The 26,654-nt window shown below is 35.5% G+C and overlaps 1 protein-coding gene across 2 annotated transcripts in view; it reads right to left on the minus strand.

Moving 5' to 3' along the window:
• Positions 1–537: 537 nt before the first annotated feature.
• LOC18422673 (zinc knuckle (CCHC-type) family protein) overlaps positions 538–26,654 on the minus strand; it is a 32,957-nt gene continuing 6,840 nt past the window's right edge. For both annotated transcript variants that reach the window (XM_088860603.1, XM_011625597.3), the window contains 5 exons: positions 3,400–3,551; positions 3,142–3,264; positions 2,225–2,426; positions 1,157–1,274; positions 538–974 (listed from right to left, as the gene is read on the minus strand). In XM_088860603.1, coding sequence (XP_088716729.1) covers positions 649–974; positions 1,157–1,274; positions 2,225–2,426; positions 3,142–3,264; positions 3,400–3,551 — 921 coding nt within the window. In that variant the 3' untranslated portion in view covers positions 538–648. The remainder of the gene's footprint in view (positions 975–1,156; positions 1,275–2,224; positions 2,427–3,141; positions 3,265–3,399; positions 3,552–26,654) is intronic.

Below are 26,654 nucleotides of genomic sequence, written 5' to 3' on the forward strand. Positions count from 1 at the left end.
CCTTACAACCAACAGAGCCCTTATAAGGCTCAACTATAGCGCTGTCAGTTACAACCCTATATAGCCTGGAAAACCAAAAGGATTTCCAATTAACTAGCTTAGATATCCTATAGAAAAGTCCAGAAGAAAAAATTTCTAATTAAACCAACTATAAGTTTGTAACAGCTTTGTTAGTTATAAGGCTAAAAATTTCCAATTCAATTAAACCCCCTAGTGAGGGAGATTCATAAGGCCACCTGATAATGCGAATACAAGAGTCTTATAAGCCTTACAGTCCTTATAAGAGATACCTTGTGTAGTGAATTGGAATGAGGCTTACATGTATCATATGTAAATTGTTAGCTTTTGAAGTAAATATTTAAAATTCACCATATGTCGTGAATTGGAATGAGAAATAATCTCCGTCAATATATATATATATATATATATATATATATATATATATATATATATATATATATATATATATATATATATATATATATCAGATGACCGTATTTGTTTGATGGAATTTGGATGATGACGAGCCCACAAACGAACCCTAGAAATCTGCTCATAGGCAATTTTAAAGCTTGGAGTGTAAGTTATTTTCTATTAACATAAAAAGGTAAATATAATACACCATACATAATATTATATCAGCCCTGACTAATCTGAACCACTTGTTGAATCTGATCTCTGTCGCATTCTCTTTTTCCTCTTACTATGTTTTTCAGAATCTGAGCTCTCCGATGTGCGTGAATAAGAACGGTGATGTTTTTTCTCTCTCGTATGGCTCTTCTTTGATTTTCTCTCTTTCCATCTTTTTGCTTTGGAAGGGGAATTTGGGGTTGACTTGGTCTTGTGATGATAATCACAATGACGGCTATGTGAAGATGAGTTGCCACTCTTTCTTTTCTTTTTCGAGTGCTTCTTAGACTTGGCCACCAAGAAATTGGCCAAAAGATCAGGAACACTACCCCCATCAAGAAAGCCTAGGAAAGATAGAAGATGCAAAAATATTTCAGTGAGTACTAACAAGGTTATCATTTCAAAGTTCAAATATTCAGGTAGTGAAAACAAATTCAGATGTGTGAAATCATTGTACTGAAGATGCCATTGTTATTTTCAATGGGAAATGAAAAAAGACGAGGATATTTTGAGTTTAATAAGTTACCTCCATACTCATCGAATATTTCCTCTGGAATTATCTGCTGATTAGGATCATCTGGTTTGAATCCACCACGAGGGGGGCTCATAACACCAGGTTTTTGCTTCAGTTCCCATTTCAAAGGCTGTAAATTGATTAGCACATGGAACATTAATAACAATGGAAGACTAAATTACGAGCAAAGTGTACAAATAATATAATGGCAAATTTTTTAAAAAGGTAAATTCATTTAATCTCTTAGATTGTGTAATTCACATGCATTTCTAGAGAAATACCATGCATATAGCCCCTCTGCCCTCGGAAGCAAAATGGATGACAGTTTAGTTGCCTAAAGCCTAAACTCCAAAGATTTGATCCCAAGATCTTTGCTATGCGGACCACCTCTTGGCTTTGAAAATGCAAGGGATGCACTTAGGATGATCAAAGGATAAAGCAGTACCAAAACTACATTTTCCATACACTAACCCAGCACCAAATAAGACCTTCAGAAAAACCCTATGGATGCATTATGACTAGTTCTCAATTATGTAAAACAATAGATCCTTTTGTCGGGGTGCCATACTCATGTTGGACATGTATAAAAACACATCCATGCAGATTCTTCAAGGTTCTTGTTCATTAACCATTGACTAAATCATTAGACACTTGATCTTTCTCTTTTGCTTTGAGCAGAGACACATTGACTTTCGAAAATATGGATGAATTTAGCCTTTTTTGGGCAACTAAGATTGAGATTGAATATAACTAAACAATGTTGGTTTTTTCTCTTTTATAGTATAGCAGTGTCACAGCATCCTGTTCTTCACGATTCGAGGAAACGGAAGCACAGTACCCATGTTTGACATCGACCAATTACTCATAACCATGCAACATAGGTACTATGCTTTCTTGATGCTCATATTGGGAAGGGATAAAATGCATAAAGCTGAGCAAATCAATTCCACATTCAGGCATGTATTCGATATTCAGCAGATCAATTCCACATTCAGGCATGTATTCGATATTCAACATGACCTCTCTGTGTATCGTACTACTATTACTACTACTACAATCAATAGAAATCACTATGCTCACCTCACTAGAATCAGTTTGTGCCATAATAACAGTCAAAGGATCATCTCTCTTCAAACGGCTCTCCTCATTTGGCATGATTGCATCTCGCATGGGACATTCTCGATCACCACTTTGGTGGCCAAAAGTTCCACATCTCACACATTTAACATTACGTATTTCAACCCCAAAGGGCTTCGCTCGTACAGGGACACCTGTCTCTAACCTGCAATCAATTACAATTTGGTTCATAGACAAGCCTCAATGATAATGCTCAAAATACAAGCCATAGATGGCAATTTATGGTGAAAAAGCTAAGGAAATGTCTTGTGAGGATCATGAATGTCCAATGAAACTGATATAATAGAGCAAAACCATTTTTTTTGGGTTTTCCTGTATCTTATAATAGATTACCACTTTCAGAAGACAAAGCAAGAATGAAGCAATGCAAACAGAAAAACCAAAGCACAAATACTGCACATACAACACTGACATGCTACAGCATCTAGGAAACTCTAGATATGTCCAATTCACATCCAGAGGGAACAACTTATATCATACCAACACCTTAACCATTCTAAATAAACCGAATGTGACTGTGTTTCACAATATTTCTCTTTTGGCAGAATGGATGCATGTTCTCAAATCGCCAGCACAATGACATCCATATAAATTTCTCTATATAAAATAACACAAGGTTAGAATGTTTCAGTCACACTAAAGTTAAAGAGGATCAATTGGACCTATGTCAAGTACTGCTCATACAAACAATGTTCCAGAAATATAACAACTAGTCAATTTGAGATTATTAATTGTGTCCCCATTCCAAGCAAAATGCACTTCTGCTAGGGTTTACTCTAGTACCATTTAACAAGGCATACGTAATATGGTAAGAAATAAATATTTAAATCACACAATCTTAATGAAGCACTTAGATATACCGTGGCGCATTCTTCAGAACCTCAAATTCTTCTTCTGTCGGTAGAGTACGACCAAATACATCTTTTGGCCTTGGCTTCTTCTTATCTTCATGTGCATGATCCTTACATGGTAAGCTAGAATCCCTAGAAAAAAAAAAAGGAAGAATGCAACAGAATGAGTATAGCAGTAAGCTTCAAGCCATCCAATCAGAGCCCCAATGCGACACTTTTCAAGATAAGAAGACAAAACATAGTTAAAAGGGAAAGGAGATATAGTACTGCAGAGGTCCCTGATTTCCAGAATGCTCTTGATGACCATTGCTTTGCTCAATTTTTTTCCTTTCTTCAACCAACTCTGCAGCTTTGGCACTCTCTGCATTATAACCCGGAGGACGGACATACATAAAGCTCACAGCTTGCATCAATTCCACCTATAAAATGATCAATGAAAAAAAAAAAGAAATAGGTCTGGAAGGCAAACTAGCAAGCAACAAATGAAAAGCAATAAGAAAACTTTAAAAAAAATAAAAAATAAAAAACAACAACGAATGAATAATGGCAATATTCATACCATAAATTGAAAAGGATAAGATATATAATTTCACACAACATAGCAACTAAACTTCATAAGTTCATGTGGCTGTCTAATATTCACCATACTATTACTCAAATTCTGCAAAAAAAAAAATTATAAATAAAAAGAGTAATTTTCAGTTGAATATTCGTGTTTTGTTAAAACATAATCTTCTCCTTATGTGTGGTGCATGCATTTTCTTTTTTTTTTCTTTGATAAACCCCACCATTCAAACTTTGATCACACCCCTCCCTGTACAATGCCCCATACAGTATTTCAATTTAAAATTTGTTAAAAGATAATCTTTAATGTAAATGATTGCCAATCATGTTTCCAAATGGGGTGTGGTTGGTATAAGGTTGCAACCTTAAAAAATCAAATTAAGGTGCAGCTCTAAATTTTATCATAAATATAATTTTGGTGTCAAAAATTCTTAGGATGGCTTGATAATCAATTTTTATACTTTAACTATAAAATTTTAAACTTCAAAAATGGTTCAAATCCAGTAGACTATAAACATATGAAAATCTTGAAAATGGATGGTTCAGATAATATATTACAAGCCACTATTTTTGGGACTTGAAATCTTTTTTCCTTTTCATATTTGTACATCTCAATGTCAAGACGCTCAATAAGAGGATTTCCCAACATCAAAACAACCTTTTATGATGGATTTTTGAGGTGCACCTTAATTCTACATTTTAAGGTTGCAACCTTATATAAACTTTTTCCTTCCAAATGTAAGTCTCTATAAATTTAATTATTCTATTGACCTATTTTAGAAACCCAAGAGGTGGGCCAAACCATAGTTACCCAAAGCAACACGGAAACCGAAACTATTTAGAAATTCAAAACAACGAATCGCACCAGCTGGAAGATTCTTGCTTTCAAAATCGACGTTCATACAAGAGAAATTGTGGGGGACGAGATTCCTAGTTTTAAGAATCAAAATTCGACCAAAATAGAATCAAGATCCCTACATAAATGGAATCACGTTTTTAATCTAGCTGAAATCGACCAATATGGAATCGAAATTTCTTCATTCACAGAATCGAGATGCTGACATCATTGGACTTGAGAGGGAACTGAGATGGAAACAATACATGCCTCAATGCCATTACATGTCTCGATGCCATTCACTGAACATGCCATACATACACATTTATATTATTTGTATTATACTATTTCAAACATCTTGGAGTTGCAATCTCCCCATTGGATCAATACAATACATACTCAAAGAATTAAGTAGAGAATGCATACTACCACTTTGGTTTCTATTGTTCATTTCATGCTAAAAAAGATGACAACACCTTGTAGCCAATGTTCAAAAAGACGGATTCGGGTGCCTAAGCGGTTTGGGTGCCTGGCCACCTAGGCGGTCGGGCGGGCACCCAGAGACACGGTGCCCTAACCAATATCAAACCCCCCTCCCTTCCCCACCTACCCACCCCAAACATCGTCCAAGTGAAAAAAATTCAATTAATCACCAAAACAATCAATCTTTTAACTACAAACATGAAAATATATCGCAAAAGAAAAAAAAGAAAGTAAAAAAAAAAAACAGATGATTCATAACATAATATGTTGTAGAAAAATAAAATCAAAACCCTCTTTCAAATATGATAATATTTTAAAAATATCAAAATCAAATCGATATCGGTGCAAAGCTCGTCTATTGGGTCGCCAAAAGTTCTCAAAATCAACTACTAGAAGCTCCAAATCCACCCACAAACTATTGCCTTCGTTTTAGAAAGAAATCGAAAAAATAAAAAAATTTATCGATCTTTCGATAAATCTCAAAAAACTTTGGGGGGCGTTTTCTCACCCTAAAGGCCACATATTTTCTATTGGAGGTTTAGAATACCCTGTAAAACCCTTTCCCCCCCTTTTTAGGAAGATAAATTACATCTTTTACCCTTATCGAAGGTTGTTTTTTCCGCCTGCCGTAAGTTGTCACAGAGCGGCGCCTAGGCTGGCACCCATAAAATTAGCACCTGGAAAGGGCGTTGACCGTCTAGGCAGGCGCCCAGAAGCAAGGCGCATAATGACCCCGCCTAGACTGCACCTAGGTGTTTTTAAAAATTTTTTGCCTAAGCACTCGGGCGGCTGAATTTTCAATTATTGCTTGTAGCATGAGAGTGAGTGTCTAGCTCGAGTAGTTTGCTACCTTGAAAACTTATAAATATCACTTCTCAGAAAAATGCAAAAAGAAAGTAAAAGGGGGAAGCGAAATGGTAGAATTCCGCTAAATGTGAAAACTAGTTTCGACAAGTGTTGAATCGCAATTCACCAGTTGTAGAGAATCGAGAACTAGTAAATATTGGATATGAGATTCTATACGTGTTGGAATCGAGATTCTTAAAATAAAGAATCAAGATTCTAAACTTCATGGAATCGGGATTCCGAATCGGAATCGCGACCTTCAGTGAGAGATTTGGGTAACTATGCGCCAAACTGAGACAGTTTGAGCAAATTATAATCCAGCTCACCGGTTCTCAAGGATTTTTTTGTTTAAAAAAAGGAAAAATAAAAAATAAAGGAACTAGTTGGAAGCATGCAAAACCAGCATTCCTTATACCCAGACTGCCCACCCACCATTTCTGATCTAGCTCAGAAGTTTTCAAATACTGACTTAGACAAGATCTTTTACAAGTAGACTTAAAAGTAGAAAGCCCTTTCCATGTTTTTTTTTTTCTCTTCTCCGCAGATTTGTAACAAAATCTTTAGTTATGCAAGGGTGTATTTTTTCATTTGTTCTAATTGTCGTGCATCACTAGAAAATGTAAGAAATAAACCACCCATTAAAGACTGAATGAAAAAAATTCTCCAACCCCAACCCTTTACTTTTCTACAACTGTAACCTCTTGCATTCAATACTCAAATAAATATACTTAGGTTTTCGTTTTACAAAAACGAAAAACAAAAAAAGAATGTTCAAAACAAGGGATGGACTTGGTACAGCCAAACAGCCCAAACAACCTGAGCCAAATAAGGTCAAGTGGGTTCCAACACAACTTAACTAGACCCAACCCTTTCAAATCCTTTTAATAACAATCGTTTTCATTAAATTTACTTCGAAATTTCAGAATTTGGAAACAAAGAGTTGTGTATTTGACATTAATATATTATCATATAATATTTTTATCATATAAATAATAACTAATTAATTAAATTGTGAGAAAAAGTGAAGAGCCCCATATCTCTTCTTTAAGAACTAAATATACCTCCCCATCCATAAATAGCATTAGTGAGGTAGCACTACTCAACTCTCAAACCATCTCCAATAATCTCTCAGTAACTCTTTGGACAACATTGATGATGTTGGCAGAGGACATGAGTCTGTCAATCTTTCTCGCATTCTTTCAGCAAAAATCTTAAGTCACAAAATCGGTTCTTCTTAGCATCATAGTTTTTTTTTTTTTTTATTTTACTTATTGGGAATGGATGGACTGTTGCTCTCTCTCTCTCATACATGATTATTCAAGATGTGTGGGATTTTTGGTTGCATTGCTCTCGTTAAAACCTCTTACACGTGCCAGCTCGCATCTCTTTGCTAAACCCTAGAATTGTAAGCATTTTCAGGTCAGCCATAAATTAAAAAATCACCGAGCCGACTTGAAATCGCCGGTTATTACCGCGGTTAACTATACAGCATGATGGACATAAACAACCATAGGACAAGGATCAAAATCAGGTGATCCAAAGGCACGAGTGAACTCGCTTTATTGGAAGTGTTAAAAGCCCCACCTCAGTAAAATTCAATGCTGCAAACAGCTCCCAATGAGTACATTCCCAAGATACAACAAACGATCGAATACCATTTCTGAGTTCCTGAGTTTCCAAGATACAACAAAAACACAATCTCAAAATACTAATGTCTTTCCAATCGGTATAATACCATAAACCTCGATTGAAAATAGACTTCTCTCTCACAGTACAAAAATTATCTTCCAATGTTATATTCATAGTTCGAAAATTCGGCCACCTGACCTCCTAGGCGGAAAAATTTTCAAAACGCCTAAGCGTAGTCTCGACGAGAGCATAAGGTGTTTTGCTTCTGGACGCCGCCTAGGCGCTATTGTCTGGGCAGCAACCTAGACACCGCCTTGTGACAATTTTCAAGCGGAGGAAAAAAACCCTCGGGCGAGGGTAAAATACATAATTTCTTCCCCCTAAAAAGGGGGGAAGAGGGTTTTAAGGGGTATTTTAAACCCCCCAATATACAATCCGTGGCCTCTAGGGTGAGAAAAAACTTTCAAAAACCACTATTTTGTGATTTATCGAAAGATTGATAAATTTTATATTTTTCCGATTTCTTCCCAAAACAAAGACAATAGTTCATGGGTGGATTTGGAGCTTCTTATAGATGATTTTGCGAACTTTAGGCAACCCAATGGACAAGGTTTGCACCGACACCGATTTGATTTTGATATTTTTTAAGTATTATCATATTTAAAATAGGGTTTTGATTTTATTTTGCTACAACACATTATATTATGAATCATGTGTTTTTTCTTTTACTTTTTTTTTTCTTTTACGATATGTTTACATGTTTGTAGTTAAAAGATTGACTTTTTTTTATGAATTATTGATTTTTTTCTCACTTGGACGATGAAATTGAGCATATATCGTATTCTTTTATTGATTTTTTTCATCTATTTCATGATAACGAGGAGTTTGGGGCTTTAAAATTGCCCTCAAAACTCCCTAAAGCTATAAACTAGCCCTAAGAACTCCCCTATTTTTTATTTTTGGGGTGGGGGGGTTTTTGATATTGTTGAGGGCTCCCTGTCCCTGGGAGCTCAAACCACCTAGGCGCCCAAACCACCTAGGCGCCCGAATCCGTTTTTTTGAGCCTGGGTTATATTTCCAATGGATATAACACCAGTATACATCGATTGAGGAAAAACTTCTCTCTCACTACAACAATCATCATCCGATCTGAATGATATCAATTAAACATCAATTGGAAACAAACTTGAACATCTTCTCTCACACTACAAATTATTTCTCAATAGTTGGTAATAAACTTCGATTGGGTAAAATATACAAGAATATTTTTTTCTGGCAAAGATCAATTTGTTGACATCCTCTTCGTGAAATTTCAACAGAACGTTTCCTTAAATGGAATCAGTTTATACCTAAATCTCACAACACTCCGAGTCTCAATTAAATTCCCCTAGGAATTAGATCAAATTTCAGAGGTTGATGATAACAGAAACGCTCCTAGTCCCAGTTAAATTCCCCTAAGTATTAGATCAAGCTTCAGAGGTTACAGGGTGACACAGAAAATAATCCAGAAAAATTCAAATATTCATGTACTCGGTAATATAAAAGGAGAGAGGGCATACCTTACTTCCAAACCTCGTAAAGAGTAAAAACTCTTTCCTTAACAAAACAAGCTCTAATGAGCTCCCTCTTAACCCCGTAGAGAGAAAAACTTTCTCACAAAAAGAGAGAGATAGAGAGAGAGAGAGAGAATAAAAACCTTCTATGTATGTAACCATACAAATTCACCCCCTTTTAACACCTTTTGAATAATAAAATAAATATTTTAATTAAGGCCATGGTGACATATTAAAGGGAGGCATCATGGTGAAAGTATATACTTTTAAAAAAAGGGAGAATGCCACTTGAAAATCACGCGGCACCAAATCAAACAAAGAATTGGTTGAAAAGTGAGGAAAAGGAGGAGATGGTCCCTAAGGATCACACTATTAAAATGGAATATCAAATTATTTTGAAACAAATTTAAAAAAAAAAAATTAACAATCTCCCACCTGTTTCAAGACCTCTCTTTGACCATATTAGGAAAGATGAATGCACAAGTAAAGGTATCCTCCAGACTCGAACCTTCAAATAGTATTATGCAAAGGGTGAGGTTTGTATAAGGTTGCTCCTTATACTGTAAACGTAAGGCGCACCTATAAAATTTAATTAGAGATGTCATTTGGGGGTCGAAAACCTTATGATGGCTTTAAATATCTTTTTATCCTCAGTTAAAAAATTTGCAATTTCAAAAATTCTACAAATCGAGCAGATCAAGAAATACTTAACAATCTTGAAAATAGACGGTCTAGATAACTTGTTACAAGATGCATTATTTTTTAAACTAAGAATTCTTTTCTTTCTTCATGTCCATTCATCTCAAGGTCGAGATAATCAGTTGGAGGGTTCTCCTATGCCAGGGCACTCTCCACAGTAGGGTTTTTTATCTGCACCTTATTTCAACAGTATAAGGTTGCAACCTTATATAAACTTTTTCCTTCTGCAAAACGCTTACCAAGTCAATGAGTGAATGTAACCTTAAATTATATCCTTTATGTAAAAGCCTCCCAAAATGTTGTTTTTTCTAAAAGGCTTGTGCATTTAAGGCCCTGCATGAATTCTAGTTTTCATGAGCACTCTAGGAAATGCCCAAATCCCATAGGAAGCAGCATCCACTTCCACACTCACATAGGTGACTCTATGGAGGATGCCTATAGGGCGACACCCCAGCCTACGACTCACATCATCTAGACAAATGGAACCATTAAGAGTGAAGCTCAACATCTCCATTCATTGGAGTATGTTGTAACACACAGCCAAGGATGGGGAAGAAATTTTATAAATTTCCAAACATATCTAATCAGACATCACACAAGTGACTAGTTTTTCCATTTGAACCTTGGACTTGGGATCTCCTTGTCCTAGGTAGGGCTCCCAACAACTTGTGGTAACATATGGGCTCAATCCCATCCCTCTAGCCATCTTCCAGACTTGGCCCCTTGCAAGGACTTCTATTAATAATTCTGCCAAGTTCTAGGTGGAGTACTCCATAGTACTCCATCTCCACGCAAAGATCTTAACCAACTACGCCTCAAGCGAGTATATCAAGATTTTTCAGAATGAATCTTTTACCTCTCTCTTGATGCACAATAACTGTCACTTCCCAGCAGCACCAATAAGAAGCAAAATACAAATAAGAGAAGGCAGAGGAAGGTGCAACGGTCTCGCCAGTGTAGTCACACTGAATTGAGATTGTAGACATGGGCCTTGAACAAGTGGTGTGTCTACCATCAAATCCTAAGAACCTCAACCACTTTACCAGTGGATTCCAAGGAAATTTTCTCCTTTTCTTTGTGGCTTTGGAGATACAAGTCTAACTCTTGGAATCCCAAAAGATATACCCCTACCATAAGTGGATACGCATCCACTAATAGTCATGGATTTATTGGAATCCAAAATCAAGGATGCATCGCTATATCATTTGAATACAGCAGATTCACCCATATGGTACAAATCATAGTCTATGGTTCCTTTAAGATATCTGAGGACCCCCATAATCCAATGCTCTTAATTGTATTATTGGTATGTATATCCAGTTTACCCACACAAAGGCCAAAAACCAATCTTATACGAAACATACCTCTTGAGGCGTAATGCTTATGTTGAACAAGATATCTCCGGATATCCGGGGCATACTACAAAAAATAAGGACCTCCACGGACATGAATTTTAATTCAGTCATCTTGTTACCAATAATATTGGCAAAGATGGGGCAGCCCCTATAGAGGATGGTATCAACCCCATCATTTCTATAGGTCCTAAACACGCTCCAATGAAGACATTTCTAGTGGCATCTAAGTCCATCCACCAAGCAATAATGCCCCTACTACACTGACATCGGAGATCACAGCAACATATTTTCATTGATCACATAGGCCTGGAGTGTTTTGCGTGTGACCGGGTCAATCACAAAATCAGTAAATAGATGGCTAGAAGGTAGAAAGTATTTAATCTATATATTACAGACCTCCCCAGCTTTCGAGAAAGGACAACCTTATGGTGCCATCTTTAAATTAACATCATCATCCTAATCTAGCCTTAAATGATATGGTCTTAATACATCAACAAGTTCAAAGGTCATCTCTAGAATTGATCCACTTGCCTAGATGATGTAAGGCTTAAGCTAGGGTGTTGTACTGCAGGGCATTCTCCATGGATCCATCTATGTGAGTGTGGAAGTGGAGGCCACTTCCTAGGGGAATTAGCGTTCCCTAGAACTGAGTGTGGAAGTGGAGGCTACTTCCTACGGGAATTGGGCATTCCCTAGAGAACTCATAAAAACTAAGATTTGTGCAAGGCTCAAATGCGCAAGCCTATTAGAAAACCCAACATTTGAAAGGGAATGTATGATATGTGAGAGGCTTATCCAAAAAGGAGATAGTTCAAGGTCCTGGTAAGCGTTCTACATAATACTATTTGAAGGTTCAATGTTAGAAAATTCGGCCTCTCAGGCGCCCAAGAGGCTAAATTACCAAAACGCCTAAGTGAAACTGAGGCCGGGCACCTAGGCGGCTTACATCTAGGAGCCTACCTAAGCGAGTAAGGCGCCGCCTAGGCGCTACAATATACGAGGTCTGCGCCGACATTGATTTGACTTTTGATATTTTTAAAACATTATCATATTTCAATAAGGGTTTTGATTTGTTTTTCTTATAACGTATTATGTTGTGAATCATTTGTTTTTCTTTTTCTTTTACTTTTTTTTTATGATATATTTACATTTTTTTTTGAGAGAGAGCTTAACTTTATTATAAATAGAAAGAATACATTAAGCTGAAAAACTAAAGATGGCACTCCAACAGTTGCGTGTTCAGACAAACATAAGTAAAGAGAGAAGAAGGAGAAAGAGGGAGAGATACAAATTAAAAAATGGACAAAGAGGGAGAAGAATTTACATTTACATGTTCGTAGTTGAAAGATTGAATTTTTCCTCATTTGAATGACGAAATTGGGCCTATATCGAATTCTTTTATGAATAGTTGATTTCTTTTTTGTACCATGTGCTATCTTTTAATATACTATTATTTTTGCTTTACTTTATTTGATAAATTGATAATTATGTTATATCTTAATTCTTATGTGAAGTTTATATATGATTATTTTTTCAAATTGACATCATATACTCATTGTTTCTCAGGACTAGGGTGTCAGTAAAAACCAACATCTTATATCTTCATTTAAAACTTGGGGGGAGGGAGGGTCATTTTTGGTGAGGCTCCCCTGTTCCTGGGCAGGCGCCTAGGCGGCCAGTCCCCCAAAACACTCGCCTACACTTTTTTTAACATTGGGTTCAATTATGTAGGACACCTTCACCTATGCATTCGTCTTCCAAGATATGTTCAGAGAGAGTTTTGTTGCTTCGAAAAAGGTGGGGAACTGTTAGCTTTTTGCTAAATTTGTTTCAAAACAATCTGATAGTCCATTTTAACAATTTGATCCTTAGGAACCATCTCCACCTTTTCCTCACTTTTCAACCTCTTTGTTTCCTTGATTTGGTGCCACATAATTTTCAAGTGGCATTATCCCTATTTTAAAAGTAAATCTTCTACCAATATCCCTCCCTTTAACACGTCATCATAGCTTAATTAAAATATTTATTATATTATACAAAAAGTGTTAAAAGGAGGCAAGTTTGTTTGGTTATATTAAGATAAGGTTTTTACTCTCTCTGAAATGAAGCTTCTCTCTGCAAGGTTAACAAGGAGCTTGTGAGAGCTCCTTTTGTAAAGGAAAGATGGGGTTCTACTCTCTCTTTACGAGATTTTGAAATAAAGTACACCCTCACTTCTTTTATATTACAAGGCATACGAATTTTTCTTGATTCTTTTTTTGTATCACCCTATAACCTCCGAAACCCTCTGATATAGGACTAGGAGTATTTATATTATCAACTTCTGAAACCTGATTTAATTCCTACGGGAGTTTAATTGGATCTAGAAATGTTGTCAGAGATTTAGGCAGAAACTGACTCTATTAAAGGGGAGGTTCTGCCAAAATTTCAATACGAAGGTGTCAACAAATTGACAATGCCAGAAAAATTTATTCTTGTATATTTCACTCAATTAAAGTTTATTACTACTAATTGGATGACAATTTGTAGTGAGAGAGAAGTCCGTTCAAGTTTGATCCTAATCAATGTATAAATGTTATCATTCCGATTGGATGATAATTGTTGTAAGTGAGAGAAATATTTTCCCAATCAATGTTTACTGGAGTAGTGGTGTGACACCCATTAGAAGATAATTTTGTAGTCTGAGAGAGAAATTTGTTTCCAATTAATGTTTTATGGTATTATACCTATTGGAAAGACATCATTAATTTTGAGACTGTGGTTCTTTACAAGCCTCTTAAGCATACGACTCAGGGACTTAAGAATAGTATTTGATCTAGTTGAATCTTAGGGAACGACAGTCACTACGCTGGTTCCTACCAAGTCTTGGGTGAGTCGCCCAGTACACCCACTTATCAGGTAAAAAACGTTTTAAAAAAAAAGTCTTCCTTTGTGGCTTATTCAACCAATAAGCCCCATTTTAATCAATTTTGACATGAATCAATCCCTCTTAGCCACCAAAAATTATTATTTTGATCAAAAGTTGCATTTCTAGAGGTGAAGAGAGTTGAGAAAAGAGAGGCGAACCTATGGGCTCTGATACCATTAAAGAGGATTAAGATGAGCTGAAAACTCAGATAATAGAATTGACAGAAAAAGGGCTAATCAAGTCATCCCAATCAAATTACTGTTGTGCAACTTTTATTGTAAGGAATCATTAAAAGAAAAAAAAGGAAAAGCCAGAATGTAATTAATTATATTCCTGTAAATCAGGTAACAGATACTAAATGGTCATTAACCAATAAAGAAGAGTTGATACAGACAGTTGTAAAAAGAATTTTCTCAAAATTTGATTGCAAATCAAGGTACCATAAAGTGAAAATTGAGGAAGAACATATTCACAAAACAGCTTTTTCTACCCCTGAAGTTTTATATGAATGGCTAGTGATGCCCTTCGGACTAAAAAATACTCCCTCACAGTTTCAAAGGATGATGGATTCCATCTTCAAACCATTCTCTGATTTTATTGCTGACTATATAGATGATTTTGTTATCTTTTCTGACAGCATGCAAGAACATCTGGAGCATCTCAAAACATTCGCAAAAACAGTGCAAAAACATGGAATAAGCCTATCTTCTTCAAAAGACAAATTTCAAATTGCCATAGAATCAATTGATTTTTTTGGTGTACATATCTCCAAAGGCAAAATACAGATGCAGCCCCATGTCATTTAGAAAATTGAAAAAATTCCAAACAAGCTGCAAGACAAGTTGCAATGCCAAAAATTTCTTGGTTGTCTCAATTATGTTCGAGACTTTATTCCCAAGCTTTTTGAAAAAACCAAGAAAATTAGAGAACCAATAAAAAAAGAACCAATCCGATGGTCTGAAGAAGCTGCTCAGGAGGTAAGAAACCTCAAAACAGAAGCACAATCTCTGCCCCCTCTTGCACCCATATATGGAGGTCCTTTTATTCTCTTTACACATGCATCATTTGACACTTGGGCGATAGTTTTGTTAATAAAGGAGAACAAAGAAGAAAAAATATGTGCTTATACTAGCGATCAGTTCAAGAAGCATGAGCTAAATTATTTACCTGTTGAAAAAGAAATATTGACTGCAGTCATAGGAGGAGTCGAAAATTTTCACAAAAGTTTAATTGGAGAAACATTGGTCCTTAGAACTGACTCTTCAAATTTGATAAATATAATGAAAAAGAAAATCACCAGCAGCCCAAAATTATAGAGATATACATGGTGACAGTTCATCCTTTCCTAATATAAATTTTCAGTTTAAAAGGTTCAGGGAAAAGATCATCTGCCAAATGCCCTCACAAGAGAACTCAAAATAACAATAATAGTACAAAAAAATTTTGTACAGAAAAATGAGTGGCTGACATGGTCCATAGAAACCCTAAAAGAAAGGCAGAAATTTTGTCAACAAGTTCGGAATTATTTTTGTCCTAAACCAAAAAATATTGATTCGACTATAAGAAATTAACCTAATATTAATTGCTTTCTCACCTCTACCGGAAGAATCAGCATAGTGAGATACAATTTCAGATGGACTTTTTTAGAGCCCAAAGCAATTGCCTAGATTATTAAAAAGGAAAAAAAAAAGGAATAAGGATTATGTTTATCTCTCTGCTTGCCTTTTGTTCTCTTTAAATCTATCTTTGTGTGTTTCTTTAAGTTCTTATCAAAAATCTCAAAAAAGAATTGTTCTCTCCACTTCTTAAAGTCCTTTGTATAACTCTCTCTCTTCATTACTTCTTTTTATTATTGCATAACCCTTCATTAAAACCTTTTTGTACTATTTGCTTACATCTTTGTACTTTCTCCATTTAAAGCCCCTCACCTCTTCTTTTACGTATTCTTCTTATCTTTTTCTTTATAAACTCTCCTGTGGTCCTCCTTTGAACCATCTTTACACACTCACTCTATAAATAGAACCCTCTTTGGATTTTCTTTCTAAGTCCTCACCATTCTCTCACCCCATAGGTTCGCTTTGATACCAAAAAGTGGGAGAGAGGTGAAGAGAGTAGAGAGAAGGGTTTTGTAGAATTTTATGAGAGACTCAAAGAGTTGGCTCAAGTAAGAGAGAGAAAGAAGTCTTAGTGAGAGATGTCTCAGTGAGAGAGAGTGTGTAAAGAGGGTTCTAAAGAGGACTACAAAAGCAAATATGGCTTTGAAATTGTAAATACGAGAAGAATGAATGCAAGGCTTTAAATGAATGGCCTAAGGGGGGAGAGAAGTACAATGAGTTATGCAGGAGGTACAAAGGAAGTACAAAGGTTTTAAATGAAAATAGGTTAAATATATGAAGGGATAAGGGGAGAAGTACACAATAATAAAAGAACTAAAAAAGGGAGAGAGAAACACAAAGAATTCTTACAAACTCAACAATTATTCTTTTCTTTTGAAATCTGGAAATGTTCTTCCCCACTGAACAATTTTAGCTATGAGAAACAGAGCACCTTCCCATTCAAGATTTCCCAAAGCAGTATCATCAAAATCTTCTTACTTAAGAGAGCTATCCAGTTGTAGATCTATGAAGGAATAGTGATTTCCTCCTTTATGAGCTACTACAGAAATGGTGAACTTGTTTGGCTCACTTTCATCATATAAGTCAAATTGAGCGATTACCTTATTGCCAACATGTAGAATGCCATTTTTGCAAAACTCCTTCACCACGCTTCACTACGGTAGACGGGGGCAAATAGGATTGAAACTATAGGCTCTAATACCAGAAAAAGGGGACAGATGTGAAGAGAATTGAGAGAGAGAGAGAGAGAAAAAAAAGTCTCAATGTGAGAGGGAACGTTTTAAGAACTCAGAGAGAGTGATGAGGACTTAGAAAGAGAGATTAAAGAAGATTCCATTTATAGGGAGAAAGTGTAAAGACGGTTCAAGGGAGGACCACAAGAGAGATTATAAAGAAAAAGATGAGAATAATACGTAAAAGAAGAGGTGAGCGGTTTTAAAGGAAGGAAGTACAAAGATGCAAGAAGCGAGTACAAAAGGTTTTAATGAGGGAGTACTCAACAATAAAACGGAGAGGTAATAAACGGAGAGAGTTATACAAAGGACTTTAGGAAGTACAGAGAATAATTCTTTTTTGAGATTTTTTATAAGAACTTAAGGAAACACACAAAAAGAGATTTAAAGAGAGCAAAAGAGAAGCAGAGAGATGAACAAAATCATTTTTCTCTTCTTTTTTCCCTTTTCAACAACTTAGAAAATTACTTCGGGCTCAAAAGAAGTCCATCTGAAATTGTATATCACTATACTAATTCTTCCGGCAGAGGTGAGAAAGCACACACTATTAGGGCAATTTCCTGTGATCAAATCAATATTTTCTGGTTTATGAGAAAAAAACTTTTAACCTGTTGACAAAACTTTTGTCTTTCTTCCGGGGTTTCTAAAGACCATGCCAGCCACTAATTTTTCTATACTAAATTTTTCTGTACTATTCTTATCATTTTGATTTCTCTAGTGAGGGCATATGGCAGATGATATTCTTTTTCCCGAACGTTTTCAACTAAAAATTTATATTACGAAAGGATGAACTGCCACCATGTATATCTTTATAATTTTGGACTGCTGGTGATTTTCTTTTTCCATTATACTTACCAGATTTGAAGAGTCGGTTCTGAGGATCAATGTTTCTTGTGTGGAACTTTTCGACTCCTGTTATGACCGCAGTCCATATTTTGTTTTCTACAGTCAAATAATTTAGCTCATGCTTCTTGAACTGGCCGCTAGTATAAGCACATATTCTTTCTTCTTTGTTCTCCTTTTTTAGCAAAATTGCTACCCAAGTGTCAGATGATGCATCTGTAAAGAGAATAAAAGGACCTCTATATACGGGTGCAAGAAAAGGCAGAGATTGTGTTAAACACACAAAAAGGCAGAGGAAAAAAACTCTTTATTGACCATTATCAACATGTAGATATAATACAATCTGAGGTAACTTGCACCACAAGTTAAATTGCACAGCAAGATAAATTACAGTAAGTAATTTTCTGTACCGGATATATATAAAATAAATACAAGATGTTCAACTACCTCTACACTCCCCCTCAAACTGAGGTTAGTTGAACAACATCAGTTTGTCAATGAGATAGTTATGACGAGCACGAGTCATTGCCTTAGTAAGAATATCTGCAAGTTGTTGCTGCGAGGTAATATGTAGGAGTATAATTTCCCCAGTCAAAAATTTTTCACAAATGAAATGACAATCAACTTCTATATGCTTTGTACGGTCATGGAATACCGGATTTGATACAAGGAGTTTGATGAAGAATATTGAGCTCATGTAAAAGACCTCTCAACGAAGTAATTTCACCGCAAGCTGAGGACATTGCTCGATATTTGGCTTCTACAGAAGAGGTATTCGGCTTCTGTAGAGATAGTTGAAGATCTTGTATTTATCTTGTAGGTATAAAAAGTTACTTACTGTAATGTATCTTGCTTGCAAGTTACCTCGAGTTGCATTATATACATGCTGATAATGGTCAATAGAGATATTTTTTCCTCTGCCTTTTTGTGTTTGACATGGTATCAAAGCAAGTCGATCTACCAGTAGCGACCCATTGCTCACCGGTGGTTTCTTCATCTCTTGATTGTGGAGAAGTTTTATGGAGGTAGACTTTCTGTTACTAGACAAGCTATTTTTTTCCTAAGTTGTTCACCGCTCTCGTGCATCTTGTATGAACCATAGACAATATGGGAATCGAAATCGAGCCTTCAGACCATGAACAGGTATCTCAAATCGAAGTCACATGATGAGTTTGCCCAAATTGGTTGCCTCTGTCAACAGCTTGATCTTCAATTGTTGGACTCCACCAAAGATCCAAAAGAATAACATGATAGGCAGCAACCATATTCAAACCAAGGTTTCTAGCTTTTAATGACATAATCATAACAGTCACCTCTGGCAGGCTATTGAAGTCTATCACACCCCTGTCCCTTGCAACCAGAGACATCGTTCTCGCCTACTTTCCATATCCCTCGCCTGCAACCACGTCATTGTAAAGGTTCAATTCGCAATAGTTAGCAAAGTGGTTTGCAACCATGCCATTGCTACGGTACGATTTGTAAACGGTTAGCAAAGTGGTTTGCGAGTGTTACCTTAGTGCATTGACGTTTTGATTATTTGCAACCCAAGTTACCTCGGGTTCTCAAATTGATTATCGTCACTGCTATAAGTTGTTTTTCCTCTGTTCTATTGTTTGGTCCAAGCTTTCAATTAGGTATATTTTTTTTAAGGTTGTTTCGATACCTATGTCAATCCTAGCCTTCTTTTTTAGAAAGAGAAATTAGAAAGACTTATTAAATCGACCAAAAAAAATCTCTATTGACCATCATCAACATGCATATATAATACAACCCGAGGTAACTTGCACCGCAAGTTAACTTGTACAACAAGATAAATTGCAGTAAGTAACTTTCTATACCTAGTATATATAAAATAAATACAAGATAAATACAAGATCTTCAACTATCTCTACAGATTGTGCTTCTGTTTTGAGGTTTCCTACCTCTTGAGCGACTTCTTCAGACCATCGAATTGATTCTTCTTTCATTGCTTCTCTAATTTTCTTGGTTTTCTCAAAAAGCTTAGTAATAAAGTCTCAAACATAATTGAGACAACCAAGAAATTTCTGGCATTGCAATATATCTTACAGCTTGTTTGGAAATTTTTCAATTTTCTTAATGACATGGGGCTACATCTGTATTTCACCTTTGGAGATATGTACACTAAGAAAATCAATTGATTCTATGGCAATTTGAAATTTGCCTTTTGAAGAAGAGAAGCCTATTCCATTTTTTTGCATTGTTTATGAAAATGTTTTGAGATGCCCCAGATGTTCCTACATGCTACCAGAAAAGACAACAAAATCATCTATACAGTTAGCAGTAAATTCAGATAATGGTTTGAAGATGGAATCCATCCTCCTCTGAAACAATGACGGAGTAGCATTTTTTAATTCGAAGGGGATCACTAGCCATTCGTATAAACCTTCAATGGTAGACAAAGTTGTTTTCTGAATATCTTATTCCTCAATTTTCACGTGATTGTACCCTGATTTGCAATCAAATTTTGAGAAAATTCTTCCTGCAACTCTCTGTATCAACTATTCCTTATTGGGTAATGGCCATTTAATATCTATTGTCACCTGATTTAGAAGAATATAATTAATTACCATTCTGGTTTTTCCTCTTCTTTCTTCTAAATGATTCCTTATAATAAAAGCTGCACAATAGTAATTGAACTGGAAAGGCCTGATTAACCCTTTTTCTATCAATTATGTTATCTGAGTTCTCAACTCATCTTCGTCCTCTTTACTGCATTTTATAGGTTTACTTTGAACTGGAATATTATGAAGAGTTCGTATATGGGCTTTGGGTGAATCTTTATCATAGTTTTCCAGAGGATGGTTAACATAACATTTTTGGAGGAATTTTGTGATTTCTTTTATATCAAGTAATTTTGAAACGGCTTCTAGGCTCATGCCCTTATATTTGTCTAATTATTTCATAATTCTCATACCCCTTTTCTAGTTTCATAACATCTTTCATAATTTTTATTATAGAATGATTATTTTGAATCTTTTTTGTCCTCATTTTGAAAGTAGGCTGAATTCGAGGAACAATTTCTCTGTCTCCTTCCATAGTAAAAATTATCAAATATCTCGATATTGTGTAAGGCCTTATCTCATACCAAAATCATTTTTTCTCCAATTTTAACAGGAACAATAATGGTAAATTCTGTTAATTTTCTTCCACCATTCATTGTATAAACATCTTGTCCTTGAGAATATTTCAGCCAGTTTTTCCATATTCTTTGGTGCAAAAATTTATATTAACGCCAGTATCAAGAAATAACTCTATCTTTTTCCAATTTTCACCTTTATCTATTGCAATTTTTGCTGACACTAGTAATAGATTTTGAGAATGCACCATTTTTCGAATTTGATACATATTTTCTTTCGAAATCTCTTCCTCTTGGAATGTTTTTTCAAACAGTTTCTTATAATCACCCTTATAATCACTTTGCAAACTCTATTTCAATTTTTCATTATGAGCATTGTCATCAAAAAAAACTTATGAATCAACAGATTCATCATTCACTGGACAGCGAAGTTACAGAGTCTTCTTCGATTATTTCGTAAGGGCAGGATGTCGAGCATTCTTCCTTTTTGTTTGTTTTTTCTCCTGACACTACATCTTTCCAAGTATCTTACTTCCTACTTTTTCTTCACCTTCATCATCTTCATTTTCATCATCTGTATTTGCATTATTTGGAGCAGGAGTAGAAGTAGATGTTGAGTCTAAAACTTTTCGAGATCTCCATGGCACAACAAATTTCTTATTGATGACTCTGAAATCATCTCCTAAAAATTGTTTTTCTGATTTTTAACAAATACAGGGCAGACAAAGTTTTCTTTTGGGGCCAAGTATAGTACTGACAGAGCATAAAACTTTCCTCCATCATTACTATAATATACACTTCCCCAATATTTAATTAAGGGTAAGGATATGCTTCGATACATACCCATTCTTTTCTTTTCGCCTTTTTCTTTAGGTGAAATACAGGAAGATCATGAACCATCCATGGAATGATTAAATCTCTTTCTCTCACAGAAGAATATTTATTCCAATGATGCAAAAACTTGATTTCAAGTAAAGGTCTATCTTCAAAACCAATTGTTTTTGGCTTTTTTGGATCAGTGATGTTATCATAAAGCCATGCACAAGCCATTTTTTTCTTTGAAAATTGGTACTATACAATTTTTAAAACCATTTGCAAAAAATTCCCCCCTAAAGATATAAAGAATGTTGAAAGTCTTGCTGAAAGTTCATCTTCAGTAAGCTCATCTTCTTTAAAAAGAAAGTTCGACGAAAAAGACTCTTCCTCTTCTTCTAAAAAAGCTTCATGCTCAAAGTCATATCCCGAATACTCTCCAGGATTTGAGAAATATGAACAAATGATGAAAGAAAAAAGCGAATTGCTTGAAAAAGAATTTGATCCTCATATGCCTTTATCTCAAACTGGTGAGGAAACCCCTGATCCTCAATGGCTAAATGACTTTCTAAAAGACGATCCTGAGCAAAATGAGCGTTTCCTAAATACTCAGACCATCCAATTTCCCAGATGAAAATGCTAAGATCCAGATCTTCTTCAGCCTCTTCATCAAAAACCCAAAAAATGACCCCGAAAAATCCAAAATCCTTAATTGGTCCATCCTCCTCTGTTCCATTGCATTCTTTTGTGCCAAAAGAGGAAAGTGTCTTAAATAGTCAAGGTAATGTTAGTTTCCCTGAAGTTAATAAACAAGATTTGTATAATCTTTCTCTGTTTGAATCCAAATTTTCCAAGTCAATTTGTCAGTTTGAAGTCAATCTCCATGTCAAAGGTAAAGGAATTTGTCCTGTATTTTTACCTATCTTTGAAAAATCAGAAAGGTGGAAAAATAAGAAATATCAATATGTCCATTTGGACAAATGGATATGCTTGTTCATCCACACTTCAATTACGATTTAGGAGTGGAATATTTAGTCTCCTTTTTAAATATCAGACATTTAGAGTGGGAAAAGGCGTTGGTATCTCAATTCAGAGGATGTTTAGACATAGATAATATCTGCACTGTTTTTCCAAACTTCTCTTTCAACCTAAATGATGAGTTTATTACCAATGCTTTCTTGGTCTATATAGAAATAAAAGCAGTAAAACTTTTATCAGGGTATGTGTATGCTGCCATAGCGTATAGGTGTATTTTTAATCTAACAAGTTCTACAGTCCTGTTCAAAATTAGATTATAGTGTCAAATTCCCTCAAATTTCAAATTTTGTGTTTGAAGTTGATTCCTTTGTAAATTTTGAAAGCTTCATAACGGGTTTTCCTGCTATTTCTGAATATTTGGAGTCTCGTCAATTTCAAACGAAAAAGCTAGCTTCAAAAGGATATCCAAAACCCCGTATAGAACACCAGTAAACTACCCTACCATCACGCTGAAACCTATAAACAAAGCCCTTCAGACTAGCCAAAGAAATACTTTACCACCACCCCCCCCCCCCATTCTCCCAATTATCAATATTAATCCCCCTGTGAGAGAAATTATAGATTCATCAAATAGGGAAGCCGCTCAAATTGCTCAGAGTCGCATGATAACCACAGTGAAAAAAGATCCTAGCCAGTCATTAGTCATTGGAGGAGATTGGCCTCCCAAAATGGCTTATTCTACTGCTACTCCAGAGCAACTAGAAAATCCTAAAGGTCCTAAATCAAGGCAGATGCAAGCTACCTCCTGGTTCCTAACATTGATTCTGACAGAGTTCAAAAGGACGAGATATGCCAGTTAAATTACTTAATTCATTCAACCTCATATGCTGAAAAGCATATATTAGCCATAGAAACTCACATTCAAGAAATAAAGAAAAATCTAGAATTATTGGCTGACAAGAAAGAAAAGAAAAAGAAGAAGAAAAGGTTTTGCAAATATTAGAAAACAAAGAAAGCTACAAAAAGAAAAACAAAGACAAAGCTGCAAAAGCTTTTAAATTCAAGCCTCCTAGTTTTCCTAGCTTTCTTTCTTTTCCTCTTCAAAATTCTGAATATATGAAAGAATCATCTTCAATTTCCCAAGTGAAAATGATGAGAATTTCTACTGTTGAGCAATATGATCTCAGAAATATAGGAGAAGACATTCCAATTGTAAATATTGATGAATTACTCAATCTCCTCAAATAAAATAAAAGATCATTACTTAGGTACACAAAGGAATGTATGTTGGCAGCATAAGAAGATGGTCAGACATAGATTCCATCAGGTATGCTACAGGATTCTTGCAAGAAAGAGCTGGTTATTGGTGGACTAATCTTGATGATGCCAAGTAAAATGCCATTTTTATGGCAGGAATATCTGAATTAGGGTCCAAATTAATTTCGGAATTTCTTTTTGAATCTCCAATAAAATATGTTACAAACATTAGGAAAGAAAAAGCTCCAAAGCATTGATCATTTTGAAGAATATTAAAAAATCTACAGCAATGAGTGCTACAGCTTGGGATTACACAATAATGCAACTAGTAATGGATATTATCTTGCATCTCTTCCCAGTAATATCCCTGAGCTTGTGCTTGAAACACTTTCAATGAAAAACATATTAGTGCAAAATCTAGTAATGATTGATGTACTCGGATTTGCCAGAGGGGAAATTAAAATATTGTGTTACAAAGATAATACCAGGACATACTTAAAAGCAGGATTCAAAGTATGAACACCATTGAACGAGCAGAAGAATACAACATCCCCAAATATAGAAAAATTCATAAAAGACGATACTTTAAACCCTACAAGTTCTACAAAAGAAACAAGGGGTAAAACCGACATCCAGAGGACTTTGCTATGCCTGCCAGCAAGAAAGACATTTGGCTGCACAACGTCCACAAAAGGCTCCAAAGCAAATCAAAGCACTATTCACAAAATCTGAGATCGAAGAGGATCGGTCCCTGATCGAGACAGTTGCACAACTTGAAGAAGCATTTAATGAAGAAAACGTCTTCATCATAAAAGAAATTTTCCGGTTGTAGCCCGAGCCCATGGTTTTTACAAGCTCATTAACTCTTTTCAAGTGGATTTGCTTTTTATGAGTGGTTTTACTATTTACCTTTTTAATGTGTTGAAGAATGAGTGTGAAGTGTATATAATAATGGCTTTGTACTTGTTGTTTTTATGCTTTTATTTTTGCTTTTAAGTGGATATAAAAATAAGTGACATGTGGAAGTACTTGATGTACGAAGGTATTGTATAAGTGATATATGGATGTACCAGATGTACCAGGGTACTGTATGGCTTTGCTTTTCATCTATGGTTTAGCCCATGGTTTTGTAAACCACTGTGTGGTAAGTTGGGCTATGTTTCAATATAAATATGTAACTCCTTTATGTGAAATAAAGCAGAAGAAAAGTTCAGTTTACAGTTTGCAAATTAATTAGGTAACCAATCCCAGTAGAATCATCGCGCTCTAACAGTCATTTGGTGGACTCGTCTAACCCCATTCCCAAACGAAACTCGGGACATTGAAGCTCTCTTTTACTGTGAATGTAATATCGGTTAGGGACATTGTGAGGTGTTATTAACTGTTTTGATAGTTGATCTAACCGAAAGGGCCAGCAAGTCGCAACCCTTAAAAGGATATCTCAGCGGACTGTTAGCAGTTGAGCACAGTACTCATCCCCCTTCGTCAAGCTTCTCACCTATTTGTTTTCTACCTCCCTATTACCTACCCTACCAGGTAAACCCTTTTTATGAAATTAAAAAAGTAAATAAATAAATAAATATTCTCTTTATCTCTCTGCTTCCCTTTTGTTCCCTTTAAATCTCTCCCAGTGTGTTTACTTAAGTTATTATCAAAAATCACATAAAAGAATTCCTACTGTAAAGAGGGAGCAAACAAGAGCGAATTTATGGGCTCTAATACCAAAAAGGGGGAGAGAGGTGAAGAGAGTTGAGAGAAGAGAAAAGTCTCAGTGAGAGAAGTCTCGGTAAGAAAAGAAAAGTTTTAGGAACTGAGAGAGAGTGATGAAGACTTAAAAAGAGAGTCTAAAGAGTGTTCTATTTATAGAGAGGGTCAAGAAGGTTCTTGGGAGGATCACAAAAAGAGAATGATGAAAAGAATACATAAAAAAAAGAGTTAAGGGGCTTTAAATGAAAAAAGTACAAAGAATTAAGAGGGGAGTACAAAATGATTTGAATGAAGAGAGTACTCAATAATCAAAAAAAGTAAGGAGAGGTAAACAAGGAAAAGAGGAATACGAAGGACTTTAAGAAGAGCAAGTAAAGATGGGTTTATATAGGTTGAAAATACAGATCTGACACTATCTTTTGGAATTTTTCCGGGTAATATGAAAAATAAGAAAATACAGATAAATCCTCAAAGAGAAACAAAGAGAGAAAGAGAGGCCCAAGCACAAGCACACTTGAGAGAGACAGAGATAGGACCTTGCTTTTTTTCTTTTTCTTTTGTTTAAAAAATGAATAGGGACTACCTAAAACAACAGGCAACAGGGAGGTAGAAAGCAAATAGACAAGAAGCTTGACAAAAGGGGATAAGTATTATGCTCAACCGCCAACATTTCGCCGAGATATTCTTTTAAGGGTTGCGACTTACTGGCCCTCTCGATCAAATCAGCCACTGGAACAGTTAACAACGCCTCACGGTGTCCTCAACCAATATTACACTCACAGTAAAAGAGAACTTCAATATCGTGAGTTTCGTCCGGGAATGGGGTTACACAAGTCCACCAAATGACTATTAGAACACGACGACTCTACCAGGCTTGGTTACCCAATTAATTTGCAAACTGCAAACTCAACTGCACTTTTGATTTATTTCACACAAAGGAGTTACAATATTAATAGTGCATCACAGCCCAACTTACCACACAGTAGTTAACAAAACTATGGACTCATAGACGAAAAGAAAAACCATACAGTACCCTTGTACATCAAGTACATCTACATGTCACCTAAAGCAAACCTATACAGTACCCAGGTACATCAGGTACTTCCA

This window comes from Amborella trichopoda, chromosome 3 (assembly GCF_054954075.1).
Source record: "Amborella trichopoda isolate Santa Cruz 75 chromosome 3, AtrichopodaSantaCruz75HAP2 v2.0, whole genome shotgun sequence".
Classification (NCBI taxonomy): Eukaryota; Viridiplantae; Streptophyta; class Magnoliopsida; order Amborellales; family Amborellaceae; genus Amborella; species Amborella trichopoda.